This window comes from Takifugu rubripes, chromosome 1 (assembly GCF_901000725.2).
Source record: "Takifugu rubripes chromosome 1, fTakRub1.2, whole genome shotgun sequence".
NCBI classification, from domain to species: Eukaryota; Metazoa; Chordata; class Actinopteri; order Tetraodontiformes; family Tetraodontidae; genus Takifugu; species Takifugu rubripes.
The window spans coordinates 18,245,243-18,268,236 of record NC_042285.1 but is presented as its reverse complement, the minus strand read 5'-3'; the positions used below and the strand labels follow the sequence as shown (position 1 = coordinate 18,268,236).

Below are 22,994 nucleotides of genomic sequence, written 5' to 3'. Positions count from 1 at the left end.
CGACCTGAACCAAAATGGCAGCGGCACAATGACAGTTTCACATTTTGCACTGATTCCTCCTGCCTACATTAGCTTAACTTGCTAGCTGGCGGGGCACCGGTGCCGCTGAAAGGGAACCTCGGAGTTGAATATGGCTGAACTTGATCACCGCGAAGGAGAGCAGGTACCCTCAGCTACTGTTAGAATGTGATCTGTTCTTCTTTTTTTTAAATCACTCATTCGAGTAGGAGATCTTGTCCAATTCTCGCGAACTGTTTTGACAGGACATCGAGAAGAAAATTGTGGAGACGAGACAGAGATTTACAAATGAGTTTCTCCAAGGTAAATGACATGTTGAACCAGCCGAAAGTTCCTCATCGCGTAAAGGTTGATTTTGTTATCAGCCAGATGAGTTTTTCCGATAACTCTTCACTTCCCGTAGTTATCTGCCAGCGCTTCTCCACACTCACGATTCTGACATGACCTAAATGACAGATAAGCTCTGACAGTTCTTTAGCTAACATTAGCTCTGTGTCGGAACTCTCGTTAAGACCACGTCGTTATGGCCTCCGGGTGGACTTTGAGTTCACCGCAAACATGGTCGTTCTCCCCAGGCAGTGTCAGTTGGATGCATATGAATGTTGTCCCACTTTGTTTCTGTCTCTCTTCTAGATTCAACAGAAAAATACGATTCCAGAGACGTGGAAAGGCTCCAGAGTGAAGATGCTCTGGTGGAAGGCTACCTGACATGGAGGCTTTATGTTGTAGATGATGCCCTGAAAATGATTGATGAAAGCCTTCAATGGAGGAAAGAGTTTGGTGTTAATGGTATGAGCCCAATGGGTTTTTATCCCCTACTACACAATGCATTAAATAGCACAATTGTACCAGGAAACCACAAGCTGTCCTTGAGTGTTTGGGACTTGTAATAGCGGCCCTCACTTTCAAAATTCCACCTACCTTGAAAGTACAAATGTGTTAAAGGCTGCCTAAACTATATCACTGTTGGCATTGTTGCACTGAGGTGTTTGTGAAGCTGTGACACGCTGTCGGTGGTGCTGCGGCGTGGTGGGATGGATGGCCCATACAGTGTCATTGTGTGTAGAACACCTCTGTCTCCAGGCTTTGGCTCTAAAACCAATCCCCACTTTTTGTTTTCAGATCCAGTTTGCACTGGATTCAAATGCAGTCAAATCGTTGATCACTGGAAGTGAAGCTTATTGGGGCGGTTACTATTCAAAGGCCCTGTTTTGTCACTTTTAGGAAACCTGGAATATTTAACAGGGGAAAAAAAGACGGTAATGATGTGGTACAAACATTGCAGACCCAGGAAAATATAATCTGCATGTCATTCACAGGAAGCCAATCGGCAGTATCTGTTCTGTACTTGCAGAGGGCCCCTTAAAGATGCGTTATTTGATAAACGGCAACATTTTAGGATTAGTTTCTGCTGTAGGCATTGGCTATTTTGTTTAGCACTGTAACGTTCGCTGTAGGCAGTGCATGTAACACAACAGTGAAATGTGTAATTTGTGTGTGCTTGCATATTTCAGATCTCACCGAGAGTGTAATTCCCAGATGGATGTTCGAGACCGGTGCCGTGTTCCTCCATGGCTACGACAAAGAAGGCAACAAACTATGTGCGTTCACACTGCTTACAGCACAAACGTAGTTTTTTGTATTTACTCATTGGCCTGTTTTATTAACAATGCAAATGGCTGTTTTACTTTATTTAGTCTGGTTCAAAGTGAAGCTACATGTCAAAGACCCAAAAACAGTGTTGGATAAGAAGAAGTATGTTGCCTTTTGGCTAGAGCGGTACGCCAAGAAGGAACCTGGAATGCCTCTCACTGTTGTGTTCGACATGTCCGACTCTGGCATCAGTAATATCGTAAGTGACTGCATGCAGACATACCTGTTATTTCTAACAAACAGATGTAAGTGAGCCAGTAAAAGAGCTTTTCCCTACAGTGTCCCTGGAGTCACGTTGACTGTCTCATATTTGAGCTGTGGTCTTGCAGGGGCCGATGCTCTTCAGCGGTTTTCTACTCTGTAGATTAAAGTAACCTTTAAATCCTGTTGGTCATTTCTACTGGTCTGTCTAATCCGTAAGAGCCACCGTGCTGCGGCTTGAAGAAAGTCTCTGAGAGTGCACGTCATTGGCCGGGGCTCTTTCCTGAATAAATGGCTCAATTAAATCCAAATGCCCAATAAAACCAAGACAAACATGATAAATATTCATGCAAATAAAATACGAAATGAGTAGATTAGAGGATCATTTTAGAGCGCAGCCTTATTGAGACACGCTCAATCACAGTCTGAGCTGGCGAAGGGGTCGCGGGCATGATCTCATTAAGGCTCAGATCTAAAGTCTCCTGCATAGCAATGAGCCATCCAGCCAATTATTGAGCCCAGGGAGGGCTATATCTTCTCACATATTGCCTGTTTTATATGACGATTCTTACCACACTAAAAAGAAAGAAGCCATAAGATGATAAACATTTAGCATTTAACCAAATGGATCTGCATTCGCTTTGAAACTCAAACAAAAATACAGGCCGAGCTATTTTTTGTTGCCTTTAAGGTCCTGTGAGTGTAAAACAGGGGGACGTTACATCCTCAGGTCTTTTTCCTCTGACATCATTAGCGGGGGCTCATTCCCTGACGCTTGTGATGAATTTTTTGTTGCGTATGAGCCGCAGCTCTAATCACGGTAAACAGTGAACAACAACATCCCTGTTGAGAACCTTACGTAATCTTCAGGGTCTTTCATAACCTAAAGAGCCTTTTCTTCCACTCTGTTTTAGGACATGGATTTTGTGAGGTACATTATCAACTGCTTCAAAGTTTACTACCCCAAGTTTTTATGTAAGTTACTTAACGTTCAACAGTGGAAATCTCCAGTGGTATATTTGCGAAACTGCCATGAACTTACAGCCTCTTTAAAAAGGGAATTAAAGCTGTTTCACTTTTATTGGTTTCAGCCAAAATGATCATTGTGGATATGCCCTGGATCATGAATGGTGAGCCTCAGCTCACTTTTCCCTCATTATCTCACATCACATTTTCAGTTATTCTGCATTTCCTTTCACAGCTGGCATTTAAAAATTACTGTATTTCAGCTGCATGGAAGATCGTGAAGACTTGGTTGGGTCCGGAGGCAATTAGCAAGCTCAGATTTGCCTCCAAATCTGAGGTCCAGACGTTCATAGGACCAGAGTACCTGCCAGCACACATGGGTGGAACGGTACGTTGTTATTCCTTTTTTAATGGACAATACTCTTGCCCACCTTCGTGTGTTGAATCAAGTAAAAATTACTAGTTATAATGGCCGATTGAAACGCTGATCAGCAGAGAATTGTTTTATAATGCGGGGAATTTTCTGTCCGCAGCATATTTGCAGACACAGCGGTGGTTTGTGGCTGCTGACTGATATTAATGTTCATTCTCAGCATGAATTGTTTGTTCCCACACCAAAAAAGACTCGCAGTCATTAATCTGTGTGTGTGTATGTATATATATAATAGGACTTTACCATCTGCATTTCAGGACCCCTTCAAATACAGCTACCCCCCCCTTCCTGATGACGACTTCCAAATGCCGCTCTGTGACAACGGGCCGGTGGCGAGTGAGGACGAGATGGAGAGCAAAGAGGCTGACGCAGAGAGCAAAGATGCTCTTGAGTCCAGCTTCAGCTCTGAGGTTGCTGTCAAGCCCAAAAAGGTACATTTTGTGGTTTCTTGAAATCGTGTCGTATTTTTACTAACATAAATTTGCTTGCAGTCCATCACACATCTGCTGTTATTGGGACCACAGAGGAGGTTTTGATCACAGAAATGTAGATGCGTGTCACATAAACTAAACTCTCCTCTGTAGCTGAAGTTTTTTTCTAGTTTTGCTGCCTTTCTTGGAGTCGAGCCTGAGATTAGAGACTTTCATACTCTTTGATTTGGGAAATTTTAAGCTCTTGCTCATTGTGTCTGTGAAGGTGACTCATCATGTCTTTGGCCACAATTAAATCCCGCCAGCAAAGCCGGCGCATCACAGGCCCCGCTCTGCTTCTCTCATCCTCTCAGCTCCTCATGTGGCGTGTAGAGGTTGTCGGAGTCCGACATTTAAGCTCTTCCCTGCTGCAGCTGGTTCCCCTTCCCCACCACACAGCAGCAGGGAGCCCAGTATAGCCCTGTCACTAAGATGATCTGGAAGCTTCCTCCCAAATATGTCGGCAGCTAAAGTCCTCTCCTGTGTCAACGCCATTACTCCTAGTCACATATTCTCCTCACTCTACAGGACAATCCAGCCCTCGCTTCCTAATCTGTTTAGTTTCTTTTCTGGCGAGCAGCGTTCAGTGGAAGCCTGCATGAAAATGGATGAAGCGCATTAAGGCAGTAATCTGAGTGAATGCACATATGTGGCTATTTATTCTCTGGGTTCATTATTCAACATGGCAGCTGGTACTGACTGATATCTACCAGCTTTCTTATCAATGTTGTAGTTCAGCTGACGACAGTCGATACGCTCCGGGTCGTGACCTACGTCATAGAAGCCTTTGAGAGCTGGTGTAGTCGGTTGCCTGCAGGACACCGACTACATCAGCAGGGGGGCGCAGCAACACGGCCCCAATAAACAAACAATACTCTTGTTGTTGACGAACACCTCATTGGTCACACACAACAGATTTGGGGTTTTACAAATCAGAGATATGAAAATCAGCCAGTTTTCCTGATCTTCTTAATCAGCTACAGTCAGGCGCATGAGAGTCTCCCTTTTAAGACGTGTCAGGGAACGGCTGCTGTGGGAAAAGAGCAACTACCAACTCTGGGCAGTTCAAACTTCATTTTAGTATAACTCTGCACACATCAGCCCTTCATATAAAACACAGTCACACCGGCTCTGAGGGTAAACAGGCTGCCGAGAGGAACTAGTTTAACCAGCACTCTGGCAGCACAAACACTGGGATTATGAAGCTGGTGAGGGTGACGCTACCGGTACTTTAGTCTGTAAGACTTCCAGCCAATCTGCAAACACACTGTGTGTGTGCTCAGTCATGCCTAAATGTGTGTTTAATTTTAACCTAAAAACACAGAATTCTGAGGAAACACCATAGTTACACACTCCATAGATGCAAGAGGGGTGGATTAATTCAGGGATACAGCAAGTGGGATATAGCAAAGTCATTATTTAAGACAATAGCATGATGTCATTTATTACTCGGATAAACCTTGATGTTGTGTCTGATAAATCCAATTTGCACCATAGGAGAGAGGAGCCGGGTCCTCTGCAGCGCTGTGACATGGTTTTATTTTGCAGAACACCTTGTGTTCAGCTCTCTGTCGTCTGATGAAACCAAGCCTCCCCCACATCCCATCATGACCTGGATTCCTCTGATTTCCAGGCAACATTTGGCTGACAGCTTCAGGCTTTCAGCAAGCTAATTGCCTCTCTCTCTCTTTCTTAAGAAAAAGGGCTGGTGGTAAGTCAGTGTAAATTCACACCTCTGCGAGGAGCCGGACCGTTTCTGCACACAGTTGCGCTCATGTGATTTGGAGCTGCTGTGAGTGCACCTTCCTCACAAGCCCAGCGATGTCCTCTCCGCCCCTGAACACATTCGACCTTTGACCTGTCCTGGAACTCACATTTGACTTTGACCCCTCCAGTCGCGCAGAACTGATCTCAACACGGCTGGGAAGGGGGGGGGGGGGGATGACGTGGTCCATCTCTATTTCACAGCGTGATAACCAAGTGTCCTTTCCTTTTCTTATCTCTTAACTGTAGATTACAAGCTGCTAGACTTGAACCTTTAGCGCAGCCTTTTATCTCTTCTCAAAGGGCCTTTTTAACCACAGCCTAGCAGTGCCTTGTCCTCCAACATGATCCTCTCCCAGGTCCCTGGCTCAGCGGGGGGCTGCTCACTGTAACGCCATGTGCTTTTTGTACTGTATGATCAGTAGACACTCACATTTCACCGATTTTTATCTGCTTTGTATTAACTGACACTCCATCAGTTCTTTTATGGTCTGTATATTGATGAAAGAATCAATCATTTCTTTGGTTTGATTTTCATGTTGAACTGCCATTGTCTTCGTTGTTCAGTGTAACAATCTTTGGTTGATTTTAACGGACACTACGTAAAAGTTTCTTTTATAAAATGATGAATAAATGCAGATGTTTCATCATCAGCCGATTATCTCTTGATGTCTTCATTGTGGCAGCTGCAGGACAGTCAGCCAGGAAATTAAGATGACGTGTCTTGTTGCTTACCTCTGCAAACGACACCCCCCCCCCCCCTCCCGAGTCACACATGTTCCCGTCACATGCACGAACCGCTCACCTTTGCTCCCCTCGCTTTCTCCTGTCATGTGCGCTCGCTTTCGCGCCGCCTGCATCTGTTTTTGTGCAACATCTGCATCTGAAAGCACCGTGAAAGCCTCCATTTCCTCCCCAAGTCATCACATTTATGAACGTATTCCCAGTCAGATGTTTGTGGTCTGCTGATGCGTCTGCGCAGGATTTAGGGCAAAGTTTGTGCATATTTTGTTGAAGTGAAACTAATTTCTGAATTATGCAACGACTCCTGGGCTTCGGTCTAGTAAAAGGCAGCATTTAAGGTTATTTTGAACGCCCTCGAATGGACCTGGTCCATTTTGAAACTGGGAAGAATCAGTCATTCCATGGCCCAATACTCATTAGTGATGCCAGTCAAAAATATTATTAACCACGGGTCCAGATAAAGGGAAGGAGCTCAAATGATCTGAATCTCTGGTGATCGAGCGGCCTTTATGGTTTCAGGTCAATTTCCTGGAGGACAGCCTGAGGTCTGAGGACAATGATAAAGGAGAGACAAGCACCAAGTACAAGGGAGCCAGGAAGCCACTCACCACCTTCAAAGGTCACCTCCTGCACGTTAGGTAGGTTGTCCCGCCCGCCCCTCTGTCGCCCACGCCTCTGAACGTCACTCCTGATGGTGTTGAAACGGCACCTTTGTTGACTGTAAACACTGTTGCTGGTGTTTTATGAGGCTGTTTGCCTCGAGGTGTTGCACAACTCTTACTGGGGGAAGCGGCTGTTGACTTCATCTTCGGTCTTTTGGGGGGGTCAATCAGCGTACAGCCGCATCATTAGAGTTTAATCTCAGTAGCTAATAACAGATGACAGGATAATTTCATGAAGACGTCTCTTCGAGGCTAAATGAGTTCTCATGGGGTCGAGCAAACAGGACAGGACGGTCAGTCCTCTGAAGTGGTTCCACGAACTGAAACAACGTCTGAAGACCTACGAGGTCGTCGGAGCTGGAGGAGGTGATGTTGGGCTAAAGACCTCTGGGAGGAGCAGAGAACGCCCTGAGTGTGGAGCCCAAAACCATCAAAACTGATTCATCTTAGCGCTCGGCAACCGTTCCCAAGTCACACTGTAGATTGTCTGAACATTAAGAATATTTACAACACCTGCAGTCTGTTACTTCTAAATTGTGGGGGGTCGTGTAGATATCGATGGAAATGTCCCCTTCGTGTGCCTGCCCAGAGTCGTTATCGACGTGTTTGTACTGTTACAGCCCGAATGATCTCATCAGATATGGGCAGGCATTAAGGACGCCATCAATCAGTTGCTAAGGGAGATATTGGCCAGTAATCAATTGAACTTTTAGAGCGCCCGTTACTTCAGGCACCGAACATGTTTTAATTGATCTGTTGGACGTGACGAAGACATAATGGTGAAGCGCCTTTGGCTTTAGAGACTGCAGGTATGTTTTAGAAATCTGAGACGTGTCGTCGTCATGTCCACTCAGTCCTTTGGTCCAGGAGCGTCCACGTGGTCACTGATTCCAGACAACACTTCTGATGCGACCGCTCTGGTTTCTGGTGGTGAAGTTAATAAAATGAAATGATTGCTGTGTTAATGGGCTGTCAGTGTCACTGGAATCAGTTTTCTGGGCTTTAGCAATGATTTCCAGAACCTCCGAGCCACCGAGCACCAGAATCTACATCTACAATGAATCTTTGTTCCTAGTTAAGCCCCTGAAACGCCACCACGCTGTATCAACAGGGAGCTTTATTCAGCTGAGGCAAATAGAGAAGTATAAACTATGCTGGTTACTTAGTGCCAAAGGTGAAATCCCAAAGACACTGAACATTTTGTACTTACTGAAGCTGAGTTTGTTCATTTTGGGGCTATTTTTAGCCTGACCTTATCTAAACGGAGCATTCAGAGCAGCTCTACAAGCAGCAGATAATGAGACAAATGGCATCTGGCTGTGAGTTTAGCTTTTAGATTTGGATTTTACATTTAAATCACCGCCTTCATGCCAGCAGGGCTCTGTTTTATTTACAGGTAAATATGGAGGTAGTTGTGATGCACGAGTGTAACAGACTCGTGCGTTCAGATGAAGATATCAGGCAGCAAGTAAACCTCAGCAGCTACTTTTCTGCTCTGAGATCTTTCACGAAAACGAGGACACACTGTTGCCAGGGTCTATCTGCAGACATGATGCCATTAACTCACTGAAACGGCTTTAAGCACCTGTTGTTTGATTTGTTTTGATTTATGCAGCAAAAGTCTTATTTTTTTAACTGTAGCTGTAAAGTCTGTATCAACCAGATTTAATGAACATCTACGGGAGCAGCACGTCATTTCGGCTATCCTAATGTGTCCATAGTCGCACATCCTTTAACTGGGACCTGTTAAACCTGGCTAAACTATGGCAAAATCTATTAATCATCATCATGTAGATGGTGCATCTGAACAAGGCTGAGACACACAGTGACTGTTGATCTATGCAGGAATAAGTGTGTGTGTGTGTTTTCATTCTATTCTCCAGCCCTGCAGAGGAACTGAGCTTTGGTTCTGTAGAAACTGAGAGAAAAAGCCTCATAATTCTGAGCAATGTGGCTAAAAACCAAGTGGCCTTCAAGGTGAGTGTGTTAAACTAAATTATTGAAACAATGAGCTGTTGTTTCAGGAGAAAAGAGGGAAGCTGCGTCTGTTCTGCTTCTGTGAAACCCCGAGCATCATTGAGCTGTCTAAGAATGGACGTATACTCTGCAGGTGAGGACCACAGCACCCGAGAAGTACCGAGTCAAACCCAGCAGCAGCTGCTGTGAGCCTGGAGCGTCTGTCGACATCGTGGTGTCGTTACACGGAGGTACAAGGCCGTCACCCTCGCTGCATCTGTCCTGTTACTGGGAATACGACACTCCAGTATACGAGACTCCCAGTACTCCGGTATCCCAGCATTCATTTTCTTTTGTTCCGATATGTTGGTGCAGGTTCACAAGCTTCTCCACAGGACAGATTCTTGATAATGGCTGCTGAGATGGAGAACGCTGGCTCTCAAGAGCTCGCGCTCTTCTGGAAAGAAGTTCCCAAAGCCAAGGTCATGGAGCACAGGTCTGTGAAGGATTTACACCTTCTCTTTTCCCAGCCGGTTCAGGTGTGACATCGCCTCCCGCTGGACCGTGTCTCGCCCTCAGGTTACGCTGTCACGTCCTGGAAGGTGCCAAACCCACAGGGACGCCGCTCAGGGACGCTCCTGTTGAGATGGCGACCAGCGGGCAGCAGGAGCTGAGCATGGTGGTGAGTTCTGGTGGAAGGAGAACTTGGTTCTACTGAAATGGACTTTTTTCCTGTAGAAATGGAAATAGAAACCTACATCTATCAGCCCTCCAGCACCTGACAGTTGGAGAAATCCAAGTGCCGTAAAGTACCACAAAAAATTCTTTCTTTCTCTGATTTATTCCTTCGTTCATTCCCACCAGCTCATGCGGCTGATGGCCTGTAACTCCCGGCTGGAGCAGAAGCTCAACACCTGTCTATGGATCCAGAAGGTCCTGACTGTGCTGGTGCTGGTCCTGTTGATGTTGACCCTGCTGTGCCTCTATCTGCTGGGCACCTCTGCGCAGCCCTCCTGACCGGCCGTGTGACCAAGCAGCGTAGAGACACACAGACGCCCCCTGGTGGGGCCTCGGGCCACCCGGCTGAGGGACTCGAACCCTCTCTGGAGCCCCGGCTCCTGGGAGGAGGGGAGGACGCTAGAATTATGGACCTGCAACGTAAGCTGTTGCGGACATTCCATAGAAATAGAGGATCTTCTGAGTAAAAACAACTAAAACACTTTTAATGGTGGGATATTAAATCATCGATTACTCACAGGAAAATGAAGTTGTATTTATTATAACTTAGCTATTTTTCTGATTCTACTGTACAATTTTGTATAAATCAACAAAATGTAAAATAAATCCTTGTAACACGTGATGCGTTTATGTGTCTGAGCAGCTGAGCTTCTGGTCCCATGTGCTCGCGCTCTTTCAGGAAGCCTCATTAGTGCTGAGGTGTTTTAATTGAAAACAGCAGCGTTTGACCTCACTAAAACCTCCCCACTCAATCCAGAGAACCACTAGAGATCCGTCTTCACTATCTCTCCTGTTTGTTTTAATTACCCCGACGCCCGACGACTAAAAATACCAACGCAATTACTGCGTTCACAAGGATGGGGCGTAACCCAGTTGTAGCTTAGCATTGATATCTATAACAAGATCGAGCCCAGAGCGGTCGGGACGTGAGAAACGGCAGCAGCTGGGTTATTAGGGATGGTTTGTCTGGCGTCTACTCTTGGAGATTGTTCGCTGTCGGATGGCAGCTGCTCGCCTGGCTGATGGCTAGAAGGAATCGGGGGTAAACTAATCCTGCACTGATTAGAACCACTGGACTGATTTATTGTTATCGCCGGGCGAGTGTCACCTCCTGGTTCATCTCGTTAAAAGTTGCATTCATAAGAAACAAGGTCGTGTTGAAGCCATCTAATGCTAAAGCCAATCGCAGCATCGGCCGGCGTTTCAGTACAGGATCCTCAGAGAGGCGAGAAGCTCATTAACACCGTTTATAATCGAAGGCCCGGTTGTGGCGCCGGGGGCTCTCGCCCCGCTCGAGGTGACTGTGACTTGGTTAAAGTAGAACGCTGCTTTCAAGAAGCTTTTGTCAGCACGGCGGCCGTACTTTGCCAGGTCTAAGGACCACTTCACGACTGTAACTGCAAGTTTATGCAGCTCGTGAAGCTTGAGGAGCGAATGCGTTTTGCTTTGAAATAAGGACAATATTTCCAATGGAAATGTCCAGCTCAGGGAAACTGGATGATAATTCCTGATCCCTCAGCAGACTGTGTGACACAAACAGGGGTGAGTTCAAATTGCGTCCCACTCATGCTTCCATTTCCTTTAACATCCCTTCTAAGGACGTTAGAACATGTAGGTGATTCATGCACAGTACAAAGTGTGTATGTGTGTGAACGTGCAAGTTAATAAAGAGAACGGTTTAAAATGTGACTTGTTTGCATTCACTTATACAAATGAGGCACTTACCCTCTATATATTTTTTAGGTTTTTATTCTAAAGTATCACAGGAAATGCCCTGGATTTTATTTTATTTACAGATAAGGTGGAATCAAACGTACCTACCAACATTTCTGAAGCAACGTTGATCTTTCTCAGTACGACTGTGCAAGTGCGCCCCCTGCTGTCCCACAAGTGTAACATCGCCTAATATCGGTGCGTTGGCTCTCCTCCCGTGTTTGACTGGTAGAGAAGATACCGTTTAATGTCGGCGGGGAGGTGAAGCTCATCAATGCCCCTCAGCCTCCACTTTCCCAACGTTCTCCTGATGTGCAGCCGACACAGCTGCATCAGCGGAGATACTTCTGGGGGGGCATCAGGGAGCGGAGCAGGAGGCGTGATAGAGAGACGTTTTCATTAATGTAAAGGCCGTTGCCCCCCCCACCCCACAGAGAGGCTACTTGCTTCGTCTAGGCTTCACTACCTCCTTGTCTCAACAGCCTCTCCACCGGACTATCCGGAGGTGCGAGGTCCAGCGGCCGTTTGCCCTCCCAGTTCCTCGGGGAGGGAGCGGCCCCGTGGTCGAGCAGGACCGACGCCAGCTCAGGGCTGGACAGTCGAGCAGCGATGTGCAGAGGAGATTCACCACGCACGCTTGAGTTTACACAAGCACCTGGAGGAGAAGGCAGACCCATGAGGTACCGTCACATCCTTTTGCCTGACATTTACCACCTACAGCATTTTACAGCTTTATGCTGGAAAATAAAGTGTTTTTCGTGGTTAAGAAGGTCGTTGCAACCCTCAAAATATTTTATTCTTATTATGGATTATTGTTGCAATATTTTCTGCCAGGAACTCTGCAGAAGAACCACTCCTATGGCATCTTTGTTGTGTGGCGTGAGGCATCGGTTCTGGTGATGTCCCCGTTGTGTTGTCACCCATTGTGTTCTAACATTACATTAGACTGGTGACCCTGCAGGAGCAGCCTCGCAGAAAGGAAATTCTGGATTAAAATCAGGGATTCTGGCCTCTTGCTGCTGTTTTCCCAGGTTTTCCTGTCACTGGTTGGTATTTTGGCAGGAATGGACATTTAAAAGAGCGAACCTGCTCAGAGGACAGTGCCCAACATACAAAACAGCTCCTGACAGTCAGTCAAAAGCTGATTTTACACATTAAAGTCTTGGTAAAGTTACAAATGAGGATCTCGTTCATGTTGCAGAAAGGCTGATGTAAGTTTAGCACCCGAATGTTTGATTCTGTTCTGTCCATTGCAGTTTAATTTCTACATTCTAACTGAAGGTAGGAGAGCAGAATAAGAGTCTGGAACTAATAAAGCCTTTTCGGGGGGGAGGTGACGTCGTCTAACTTGAATTAACTGCATTAAAATAAAACCCAACAGGATGACAGGTTGACCTGTGCACGCTCACAGAGCAGGTCGGTGTTCTCACCAAGTTCCAGCAGCTTCCTGACGGTGCTCAGGTGCTGATTGGAGCAGGCGACGTGCAGAGGGGAGCCCTGCTGCTCAATAACCTGATCCACGTCTGCACCATGCCGAACCAGAGGATCCATGCACTCTGGGTGACCTGAGCAGGATCAGAACAAAGTGGACCCGCTCACTTAGAATCAGGAGATTTGTTTTTGAAAAGCTCTGCTGACATTCTTGAATCCCAGGAGGTGAATATGCAATTCCCCTTTTTCCATGACTGAGCCGGGCTTTTCTGATGTGTTGACGGCAGCATTCCGCGCTGGTCCAGCATAGATTATGAGTGAGTATCAATGGAATGTGACCTCTGACCTTTGGCAGCAGCCCTGTGGATTGGAGAGTTGGTGTGGTCGCTCCCCGAGGGGTTCGCCCCACGCTGAAGGAGCAGCGACGCCATGGTCCCGTGGCCCCGGGCGCAGGCTTCTGACAGAGGAGTGACTCCATCCACTGTTGAGCCGTTAACCTGGCAGAGACATTAAGACTCTTTATTTGACTGTAGTTTATAAGTGTAGGTGTATTTTGTCCTAGTAACGTCGTCCACGGTCACAGCGTGCTTTTGATACAGTTGATCACAGCATCCTGTTACTGGAACATGTGATTGGGATTAAAGGGACAGCACTAGACTGGTTTAGATCATATCTATCTGATAGATACCAGTTTACTCATGTCCATGGTGTTCCCTCTTCATACAGTAGGGTTAGCCACGGAGTTCCTCAAGGTTCTGTACTTGGACCAATCCTCTTCACATTGTACATGCTTCCCTTAGGGAACATTATTCGGCAGCATGGGATAAATTTTCATTGTTATGCTGATGACACTCAGCTCTATTTATCCATGAAACCAGAGGAGACAGAGAAGTTAGTGAAGCTCCAGACCTGTCTTAAAGACATAAGTCCTGGATGTCTTCAAATTTTCTCCTCCTTAACCCAGGAAAAACTGAGGTCATGGTGTTTGGTCCTGAACCTCTCAGGGATAGATTAGATCACATGATCACTCTAGATTGTATCTCACTAACATCTAGTCTCTCTGTGAGGAATCTAGGAGTAACTTCTGACCAGGGGTGTCCAAACTCCTCTTTAAGAAGCCTCCAGTTGATCCAAAATGCTGCAGCCAGAGTTCTGACAGGTATTGACAAAAGAGATCACATGACTCCTGTACTGGCGTCTCTTCATTGGCTGCCCGTTAAATTTAGAATAATTTTTAAAACCCTTCTTCTGACCTACAAGGTCCTCAGAGGCCTAGCTCCATCCTACCTGGAGGAGCTAGTGACACCTTATCAGCCCAATAGACCGCTCCGCTCTCAGAATGCTGGTCTACTTGTGGTTCCCAGAGTTTCTAGGAGTAGAATGGGGGGCCGAGCATTTAGCTACCAGGCCCCCCTGCTATGGAACCAGCTCCCTGTCCAGGTACGGGAGGCTGACTCCATCGCTACTTTTAAGATCAGACTTAAAACCTACCTCTTTGAAAAAGCTTATTGTTGTTAATTTGTCCTCTCCTCTCCTCTCTCTCTACCCCCCTCCCCATCAGCAGGAGGGTCCCCCTACATTAGCCTGGTCCTGCTCAAGGTTTCTTCCTGTTAAAGGGGAGTTTTTCCTTGCCACTGTTGCTTGTCTGGGGTCAGGCCCTGGGATTCTGGAAAGCGCCTTGAAACAATTTTGATTGTATAAGACGCTATATAAATAAAGATTGATTTGATTTCATTTGAGCGTGTGACAGGAAGGGATTTAAATATGAATATTCAATATTAATTTATGTGGATGGTTTTGATAGAAATAATTAGCCAAGGGAGCAGAGCACAATGAGGAGCTTGTTCTTGTGATGTAACTGACCAGCAGGGGGCGTTCAAGAGGCCAAAACCTTACTATCCAAGTTTTGGGGTTACTTTTTTATGTGGACCAAAAAATTCTGATCATTATCCCCTTTATGGAGTTTCTGATCATTCCAGCAGTGGTGAAACGTGGTGACGCAATACTGGAGGGGTTTGTGGCTGGAGAACCTCGACCAGCGGAGAACCTAAAAATATATGTGGAGGAGGAAGGAAGAACATTTGAGAACTGGAAGTTGAGGCTGGACGGGAGAAAACAAGTTGAAGAATATTTGCTTCAGATTCAAGTTTCCACTTTTCACGCTCGTGTAACCGCCTCATTGGTGCGATTCCTCTTGCGAAACAGCTCACGAGTAGACGAGGATTTGTTGTGGAACAACAATTCTGTTTGTATGTGAATCTGATATTTTGTCCTGAACTCAGCTGATCAGAACTGATGGTTCACCATCTCTGAAACACGTGAAGACACAACCCTGCCAACGTGTCCTTCACTGACCTTGGAAAGAAGAACAACAACCCGTCGTCACCCTAAATCATCCGGGGTCGAGTGTGATTGGCCAAGAACCTCCTCAGAAGGAGGCTGCCGTACTCACGTTCGCCCCGTTTTGGATGAGCAGGTCGGCGCAGGCCAGGTGGCCCCGTGCACAGGCTCCGTGGAGGGGGGAGACCCTGTCCAGGGTGCTCAGGTTCACGCACGTCCCCTGCGAACAAATCCCCCACCGGGGGTTTGGTTTCAAAACAAACTGATACTCAACAGGTCTCCGCCCAGCCCAGTTCCTCCTTCATAACCAGATGAGTGATGAGGTGTCCTCACCTGTCCGATGAGTCCCTGGAGAGCCAGGACGCGTCCGTTGAAGGCGGCGTCGTGCAGGGGAGACCAGTCTGACTCAACATCTGGGTGGAGACATCAAGAAAAAAGACATCTGTCAAAAGTAATGTTTTCAAACAACAAGCATGCGTCCGGCTGGCCGGCTGAATCCCCCCCCCCTGAATGGGCTCCAGCTGCAGTGGGACCGCCAGCAGCCACTCACCGCTCATCAAAGAGTTGGAGAAAAGCACCGCGTCCTGACATGTACGGTTTTGCGGCGTCTCTCGGCGTCCAGCAGACATTTTTCACAGCGGCTGTTTCCAAAGATCTTTTGACGAAGCCCTTTGAGTGTTGTTTCGTTCTTTCGCCTGGAGGGTTTGGGCGTGGGGGGAGGGGGAGGGGGCGGCGTTTCCTGAGAGGAGCCGAGCGATCGCGTGCAACTCCCAGTCAAAGCTCACATGAGAGACGTTTGGTCCTCATCTGTTTCCACTGAGTTTGCGGCGCTGCCAGGAGCTCTGATGTCATTTCCTCTTTGGACAAAAAAGAGCCTTTGCTTTGCAGGAAAGAGGCTGGTTGACGGGGAGGGAGGGGGCGGTTGTCAGACAGGTCTGACACCATAGTGTAACCTGATTCCACGTATCCACGCCCATCATCTGCAACACGGGAACAACTTCAGTGCCCGACTGGAAACAGCCGAAGGCAGCATCTGCTGGTGTGGCTGGTTGAGGAAGACCCTGTTTTTCAGGCTCTGAGTCTGTCACAGGGTCACCGACAGCGACCTTTAAAGTGGGCTGTGAGGCATGGTTTAAATGTGCTGTGGGGGTGATCTTTCTGAGAGATCAGGATGCCCTCACTGCAGCCCTCGTGGTTCATTACGCAATTTACACGAGTGTGATGTAGGCAGAGTTTACATTTCTGCCACGTAAAATAAGAAGTGTGTTTTCCACTGAGCTGTTGAAACCATTTGGAAAGTACTGACAGTCTTTGTATTACTATTGTTAATATCAAAAAATGTCGTCGCTGAAGTTTGCTGGCAGGTTATTTTGGTCACATTTTGCCTGCAGGAAAAAAGTGGAGTCATGTTCCAGTCACATACTGAGGCTGACCATTGAAGTAGACCATTGTGTTATAAAGCAGTAATAGCAGTCTACTCCGTCCAGCAGGGGGCAGCAGTAGCGTAATGGTTGTAGAAGCAGCGATCGGACCCCCCCAGGGCGGCGTTAATCCCCTGCTGCAGCAGCAGCCTACTAACTGGCCATTACAGCTGACCTGTCAGAGAAGGTGCATGAGGATTAGAATTCCATTGTATGAGCAGAATAAAAGCTCTCTGTCTCTGTCGGAATACTCACAGCCACACACGCTTTGTTTCCAGTTTCAATCTGATTCAAACGTTACCACCCCAGTTTTTTCAGGTCTCTGACCAAGAACTTTGATCCAGCTGTGCTGAAAAAATAATTATTTATTTTTAATTCCTTTTTTTTTGTAGAGTCTGTTAAAAGTATGTTATGTATTATAAAAACACGCACAACATCCTAGTGATGTGACATCTGTATTTTCCTTGGTTCCATAATCCAATCTCATTATTCTATTCTGGCTACTCTCTTGTAACCACCCACGATCCACGTTTTAGTTTTAGTCCACAAATGGGTCCCAGTTCAGAGCCTGACTGCCCCCAAAACTCTAACGAGCCAGCCAGGAGTCGAACCTGGAATCTTCTGATCCGTAGTCAGACGCGTTATCCATTGCGCCACTGGCCCACAGGGATGGCGCCTCAGAGATTAGATCAGCTGGCAACTAGTGATGCTCTGACTCCAACCTCGTGTCAAACAGGGTAGAGACACTGGGAAGCCACAAGCTCCGTGATGTTTGTTGGTCATGTGAACGCTGACAGGAGCAGCAGGATGACTGTTTGGAGCTGAGCCTTGGGATTCAGACGGGGATCCAGTAACGATGAAGCTGTCTGTGTGTGTTCTGCTGAAGGACCCGACCTCACCAGCACCATCAGGGTCTTCATTTGGCTTCCATCTGCTCCTGAACTTCTGAACTGCACAGGTGGAGACGCTGAGGAGCGTGGCGGCCTTAATCGGCCCTGGAAATGAACAGAGTTGGAAAAACAAGCTCGTAGATAGAGTCCACCACCTTATTTCACTGTTTCTAATCTTCTCTCTCAGATTTTTGTGCACGTGGTGTGTGAGAAGACGCTGCCTGACCTTTATCTTTGACATTCATCAGCCCTTTTCAGGATTGGTTTGATGCTCTGAATTTGTGAACTGGCACGATTGAAACCAGTGATCCAATAATGCCTCCACGTGTGTCCAGTCTATGCCAGTAGAAGACTGCTGGAATCAACAGTTGGTAGCTTCAGCCTGTCGGCAAAATCTGAGTCATGTGTCTCAAACTTCCCCTTTGACTCGTCCTGACATGATGCTGCAGAGCTGGCGTGTTCCTCATGTTTGTGCTCACGTGTCCCACCAGGACAGTTTTACGTGTGCATTTGAACGTGTCACTATAATTGATTCCACTGCAACTGTAGAAAGCACTTTTCATATTTTATATATTGACAAATCACCATGTATTTTAGCATCTAACTGGATCATAGTGTTTTTCTATGTTAAATGAATTAAATTACAGCCAGGCAACAACATCTTACAGCGCACAACAGCCTTTTGTCGGCTGCTTTGGCGCAGTTAAGCTACAACTGCAGGGATTAAATGGAAGCACATGATGATTCAAACCCCGTGATTTCTCACTCTTGGGTCATGTAGCCGATCGTTTCCTCTCTCTTGTCTCTGTCTTCTGACACCGTAGCCCACTTCTCCCTCCTGTCCTCTTTTCCCGTCTCCTCCGGCGCACCATGGCTTCCCCCCGGCTGGAGACGTTCTGCTGCCCGAACCGGGACGCGGCGACGGACTTTGTGGTCACCTTCCAGCCGGTCCTGTTCGGAACGCTGACTCTGGGCAGCGCGGTTCTCAGCCTTTTATTTTCCATTTTGCAACTCCTGCCCAAGCGGAAAGGATACAGGAGGCTGGGACAGTACCCGCTGCCGAGGCCCGCGTCCTCCTCTCGGATCCTCTTGATCATCAGCGTGTGCGACATGCTGGGATGCGCAGGTAAACGCTCCATCTGCTTCTTTCTGGATGAATTACGCGCGGCAGTATTTCATTTCTTGTTGCTGCACCATTAAACTTTGGGCGGTTTTCTATGTTTTCCTGTGTCAGACACTCATAACAGGCTTCACATCCCTCACTAAACACGACTAATGTGAGATCTATCAGCCATTTTTGCACATCGCTTCTTGGCAGAAATGATTGTCAGAGCTGCCACGTGCTCGCAGCATGGTTCTTAAAGAAATATTGCTGCATTAATAGTTTCCAGCTTTCACATTGTTGTTCTTCCTCTGACTCACTGTGGGTACATGTGGGTGTGTTGAAGGTGTGATTCCCTGCAAACGGACACTTTTAAAAGTGCCTCTGTTCGTGTGGCTGTGATGGTGGAGGAAATGGAAACACTCTGATCACAACACAACCGGAGTTCTGAAACACATGTTTGGTGCCGATGATGTATCAACATTTTTCTCCCAACAGAAAGAACAGGAGCGTTTCCCTCCTTTCACTTTAGAAAAATGAGGTTTGGTCTCTCTCATCAGCTCCAATCTCTTCCCAGGAATTATCTTCCGGTCGTCCGTCTGGTTGGGTCTGCCAAACATCATCGACAGCATCTCAGTGGCCAACAGCACTGCGGTCTGGCCGGAGGTCTACTGCGTGGGCAGCTCGGTAGGTGTGGGGTGTTTTCAGACAAAGCTCGGGGACACGGCTGATCCCGAGGAATCTCGATCCCACAGCTCAACGTGGGTCACGTCTTGTCGTGCATGAGCACCACATGCAGGACTGAGCGTCACCACAGGCCTCGGGCAGAACAGTGAATGAACCTCGGCTCCACCGTGCAACTTGTGCCTGAACACTTCCTGTTTTGTGCTGCAGATGTGGATCCAGCTGTTTTTCAGCGCCTCTTTCTGGTGGACCTTTTTCTACGCCGTCGACGTTTTCCTGGTGGTGAAAACATCTGCAGGGATCAGGTGAGCCGAGCCTCAGCCAACGTCCGTCGCAGCTCGTTATCGCCTCCACACCTGAGGCGCTGAAATCACCTCAGAATCATCACACACGTGCACAGGCACAGGCAGAACACACATCCCCACAACGTGGAGCTCCTGTGTTGCTAGCTGCGGTCTCATGACTGTTCCTCCCCCCGACAGCACCATCATCCTCTACCACATGATTACCTGGGGTCTGGCTCTGCTGCTGTGCACTGAAGGAGTGGCCATGCTCTACTACCCGTCCATCTCCGAGTAAGGCTCCTCCAGCCCGGTGGAGGAGACGCTGCTGCTCGGCGCAGCCTCTCCTCTGCTTCACAAGCTGCACGTTGTCTTTTCCTGAAAGGTCTGGTGCTGTTGTTGCAGTTGTGAGCAAGGCCTCCAGCACGCCATCCCTCACTACATCACCACATACGCGCCCATGCTGCTGGTCTTTGTTGCCAACCCCATCTTCTTTAACCGGACCACTGCAGCAGGTCATTGGGGGGGGGGGTGTTTTTGCAGTATATCGGAGGCAGTTATCTGTAATCTATATGATTCAGACATCAAAACTATTCAAGTAAACGAAGAAAACTTTATAAAAGTTTGCATTAATTAAGTCCATATTTGTTGATGTTTGGCACTAATTGTCTACCTTCTCTGCTCATCTTCTTCCTTCCACAGTCACGTCGTTGCTAAAGGGACGACAGGGAATCTACACGGAAAACGAGCGGCGCCTGGCCAACGAGATAAAAATACGCTTCTTTAAAATCATGCTGGTGTTTGTTATTTGGTAGGTGGCTTCTTCTACAGGTTCCTTTATTGTTGAGAGCGAGGTGAGAAGATTGTTACCACCACTCCATTCTCATACCAGCGCTGATAATTAGCGTGCCAGAATTAGGTTCTTTAATACTTTTTTTTAAAAGTGTGACTTCGTGCTGAGTTTTTATGGGGTGTTTTTTTCCAAACCATTTCTGGAAGAGTAAATTTCCCTGGACTTCCTTTCCCGCTGTCTGACAATAACAGAGAATCATGCACGACCTCAGATGCTTTATTAACTGCAGTTCGTTGCCATCAGAAGGCTCCCCATGGTTCTGTCGCAGCTGGAGCGCCCTCTGCTGGGTGTCAGGTGTCCTTGCAAATCAGTCATCAAGCGGTATTCTTAAACATAGCTGAAGTCTTTGCCGCGTCTAAATGGCCTCATGTTTTTATCTGGGAGCAAATAAAAACTGAAAATATCCCAGAGAGTACAACCGAAAACGTGTGACCAACTAAAGCTAAAAAAAAAAAAAAATGTTTAGTAGAAGTTAGTTAAGAACATTACTTAAATAAATGCTCCATGGGAGTGACATGGCAGTATTGTTGAGGAGGGTGACCATCATGAGTCAGGCTCAATTACCATGCGTCCTCCTCCCTGGAGATAAAATGAAGATATCCACGTCAGAAATCAGCTGCACGTTCACACGAGGACGTCTCATCCCGTGATTTATTTCCAGTTGTGGTCTCGCTGATGGCTCTGCCCTCTCCTGTGCTGTTCCTCCAGCTGGGTTCCCAACATCATCAACGAGAGCCTCCTCTTCTACCTGGAGATGCAGGCGGACATCAACGACAGCAGTTTCCGGGATGTCAGAAACACGGCCCTCATCACGTGGTTCATCATGGTTGGTCGTCCACACAGCATGAGGGCAGCTCCTCTTCATCCGTCTGACCAGCCTTTTCCAACTCCTTCAGGGCATCCTGAACCCCATGCAGGCCTTCCTGAACACACTGGCCTTTCACGGGTGGACGGGCTTTGACGTGGACCTCAGTCCCCGGCGGAGCAGGGAACTGGCCTGGGAGTCTGTCTCCACATCGGTGCCCAACACGAGCCACAATCCTCTGGTGGGAGCCACCCTGCTCTACCAGAGCCATGTTCAGGAAGCCAAGAAGTCCTCCTTGGGGAACGGGCACCACCATTCTGACACCGTCAGCATCCTCTCAGAAGGTAATTGGGCTTTCAGTAGCAGCAACAGCAACCACTCACCTGTGTACCAGGGCTGGTGACGCTCCACAGCTCACCGAGCCCAGACTGGATCGGTTTTCCCTGCGGTTGATACAGCTAGGGCAGATAATCGACCGGAGGAACCAATGTTATCCATGTGATGCTGGACTGCGCGTGACAAAGTGACGACCGTCACTGATGCTTTTGTCTGCGCGTCGACGGTGGCGCGCAAACGAACGTGTGCAAACCCTTATTTCCTTTCAGGGACGTGCGTGAATCAGTGTTTAGAGGGAGACGCTTTGATTTGAGCCGTTTTTTTGCTGTAAAAGGTGCAGTTGTTCGAGCCGTTTGTTGATGTTTTGTGATCTGCTGCGAGGTCGTTTGTCCTACAGTCGTGTTTACGCCGACTGCACAGGAACGTCCTCAGTATCATATTTATAATAAAGAGAAAAGGTGCGTGGGACATGATATGATGCGTTGAGGGCCCTGCGGAGCAACGCGCTGCTTCCTGACTGTAGTTGACTGACTGGAGCCGTCGAGGCTCCCTCCTCAGGTTTGTGTGAAGTCGGCTCATTTCCTTATTTGTTCCGTCACCTTTTTGCCACCTTTTCTTTAGTCTTTAGGGTTCCCATGCCTGTTACTGCTGATTATCCTTCCTCCAATAGTTAGTGAAATCTTGGGACGGTTCATGAGACGCTTGAATATTAGAATTAGATGACAAGTTTTTCTTTTAAGAGTTGAAATGTCTGTCACGGCAGAAAAAAAGGCCTGTTTTGATGATTCTAAATGTATTTTGGGATGATTTTTCAAACATTTTGTAAAGTTTTGTAGTCATTTTCTGTACTGTATCATGTACAAAACAAAAGCTGTTGAATGTTTTGTGTCACTGAGTCCTTTTAGAAATAAAGTTCCATTAATGCAACCCTGAAAGGATGTGTGGATTCTTTCTTTAGTCAGATGCAGCTTACATGCTGTCGTGCCTAAACTGCAGGATGCCATTACAAAAACTCCCAAAATACATTTGCGCTCTGACAAAGCCGTTGTGACAGTGAAATGTGCAGTGACCCGCAGTAATTCCCCCTATTTTGTCTTGCTAGGTTCAGAGTCTAGTACAGTTGAAATCCACATTTCCAGCGAGCTACGAGGCTATGAGGATGTAGACGCTGATGAGGAGTCGCTGGAGAACTCTGTGAAGCACTAAAGACCCTCCGATCTCTACTTTTTCCAGCAGGATGTGGTTCTTGTTTCTTTAGTTTACACCTGTCTCAAGTTCATTTATATTATTCATCAGTTAGTACTTCTGAAACAGCCCAAAAGCTCCTGAACTCTGTCTCACAGCAGCCAGTTGAATAAACTTGACTTTAAAAAACAAAACAAAAAAACAACTAATAACCCTCTAACAAATGTATTTAGGTTATATGTATTTAGGCTCAGACGGAATGTTTTTTTGTTTCCTTCTAGTGTCATTCCTGTATTTTTGCACACATTTTATAATACATTAAATCCTTATGTACAAGTTTGCTGTTGT

General features: G+C 47.1%; 4 protein-coding genes and 1 non-coding gene across 14 annotated transcripts in view; 2 read left to right on the top strand and 3 right to left on the bottom strand.

The window, feature by feature from the left end:
* LOC105418387 (ABC transporter F family member 4-like) overlaps positions 1-22,994 on the bottom strand; it is a 239,284-nt gene that overhangs the window by 100,039 nt on the left and 116,251 nt on the right. The window lies entirely within an intron of this gene.
* Positions 9-10,225, top strand: mospd2 (motile sperm domain containing 2). Its single transcript, XM_029847142.1, has 15 exons — positions 9-163; positions 264-321; positions 652-807; positions 1,533-1,619; positions 1,716-1,870; positions 2,787-2,847; positions 2,964-3,002; positions 3,102-3,226; positions 3,529-3,702; positions 6,769-6,887; positions 8,795-8,888; positions 9,022-9,118; positions 9,243-9,363; positions 9,447-9,549; positions 9,732-10,225. Exons 1-15 carry the CDS (start codon positions 131-133, stop codon positions 9,882-9,884), a joined length of 1,575 nt encoding a protein of 524 aa, XP_029703002.1. The 5' UTR covers positions 9-130; the 3' UTR covers positions 9,885-10,225.
* On the bottom strand, positions 11,339-16,174 carry LOC101072447 (ankyrin repeat and SOCS box protein 9). Of its 2 annotated transcripts, none has more exons than XM_011609118.2 (7): positions 15,640-16,174; positions 15,423-15,502; positions 15,202-15,309; positions 13,096-13,246; positions 12,749-12,883; positions 11,785-11,973; positions 11,339-11,665 (listed from the first exon to the last, which is right to left on the bottom strand). In XM_011609118.2, exons 1-7 carry the CDS (start codon positions 15,716-15,718, stop codon positions 11,508-11,510), a joined length of 900 nt encoding a protein of 299 aa, XP_011607420.1. In that variant the 5' UTR covers positions 15,719-16,174; the 3' UTR covers positions 11,339-11,507. The 2 variants fall into 2 exon arrangements, with proteins under 2 accessions (XP_011607420.1, XP_029703047.1); XM_029847187.1 differs by having other exon boundaries at positions 11,535-11,665; positions 11,766-11,973.
* trnar-acg (transfer RNA arginine (anticodon ACG)) lies at positions 17,101-17,173 on the bottom strand. Its single transcript has one exon. It is a non-coding gene; the product is annotated as a tRNA-Arg (tRNA).
* gpr143 (G protein-coupled receptor 143) lies at positions 18,214-22,982 on the top strand. The gene is made up of 9 exons (XM_003961860.3): positions 18,214-18,526; positions 19,080-19,189; positions 19,397-19,491; positions 19,669-19,761; positions 19,873-19,982; positions 20,170-20,278; positions 21,029-21,146; positions 21,217-21,469; positions 22,564-22,982. The coding sequence occupies exons 1-9, from the start codon at positions 18,271-18,273 to the stop codon at positions 22,665-22,667; spliced, it is 1,248 nt and encodes a 415-aa protein (XP_003961909.2). The 5' UTR covers positions 18,214-18,270; the 3' UTR covers positions 22,668-22,982.

Coding starts and splice junctions, on each gene's coding strand:
- mospd2 (XM_029847142.1), top strand. CDS start 131: ATGGCTGAACTTGATCACCGCGAAGGAGAGCAG. Junction 9,119..9,242: donor CGTGGTGTCGTTACACGGAG/GTACAAGGCCGT, acceptor ATGTTGGTGCAG/GTTCACAAGCTTCTCCACAG. Junction 9,550..9,731: donor AGCAGGAGCTGAGCATGGTG/GTGAGTTCTGGT, acceptor CATTCCCACCAG/CTCATGCGGCTGATGGCCTG.
- gpr143 (XM_003961860.3), top strand. CDS start 18,271: ATGGCTTCCCCCCGGCTGGAGACGTTCTGCTGCCCGAACCGGGACGCG. Junction 18,527..19,079: donor CGACATGCTGGGATGCGCAG/GTAAACGCTCCA, acceptor ATCTCTTCCCAG/GAATTATCTTCCGGTCGTCC. Junction 19,190..19,396: donor TCTACTGCGTGGGCAGCTCG/GTAGGTGTGGGG, acceptor TTTGTGCTGCAG/ATGTGGATCCAGCTGTTTTT.
- LOC101072447 (XM_011609118.2), bottom strand. CDS start 15,718: ATGTCTGCTGGACGCCGAGAGACGCCGCAAAACCGTACATGTCAGGAC. Junction 11,974..12,748: donor CAGGAAGCTGCTGGAACTTG/GTGAGAACACCG, acceptor CTTCTCCTCCAG/GTGCTTGTGTAAACTCAAGC. Junction 11,666..11,784: donor GAGGCTGTTGAGACAAGGAG/GTAGTGAAGCCT, acceptor ATGCCCCCCCAG/AAGTATCTCCGCTGATGCAG.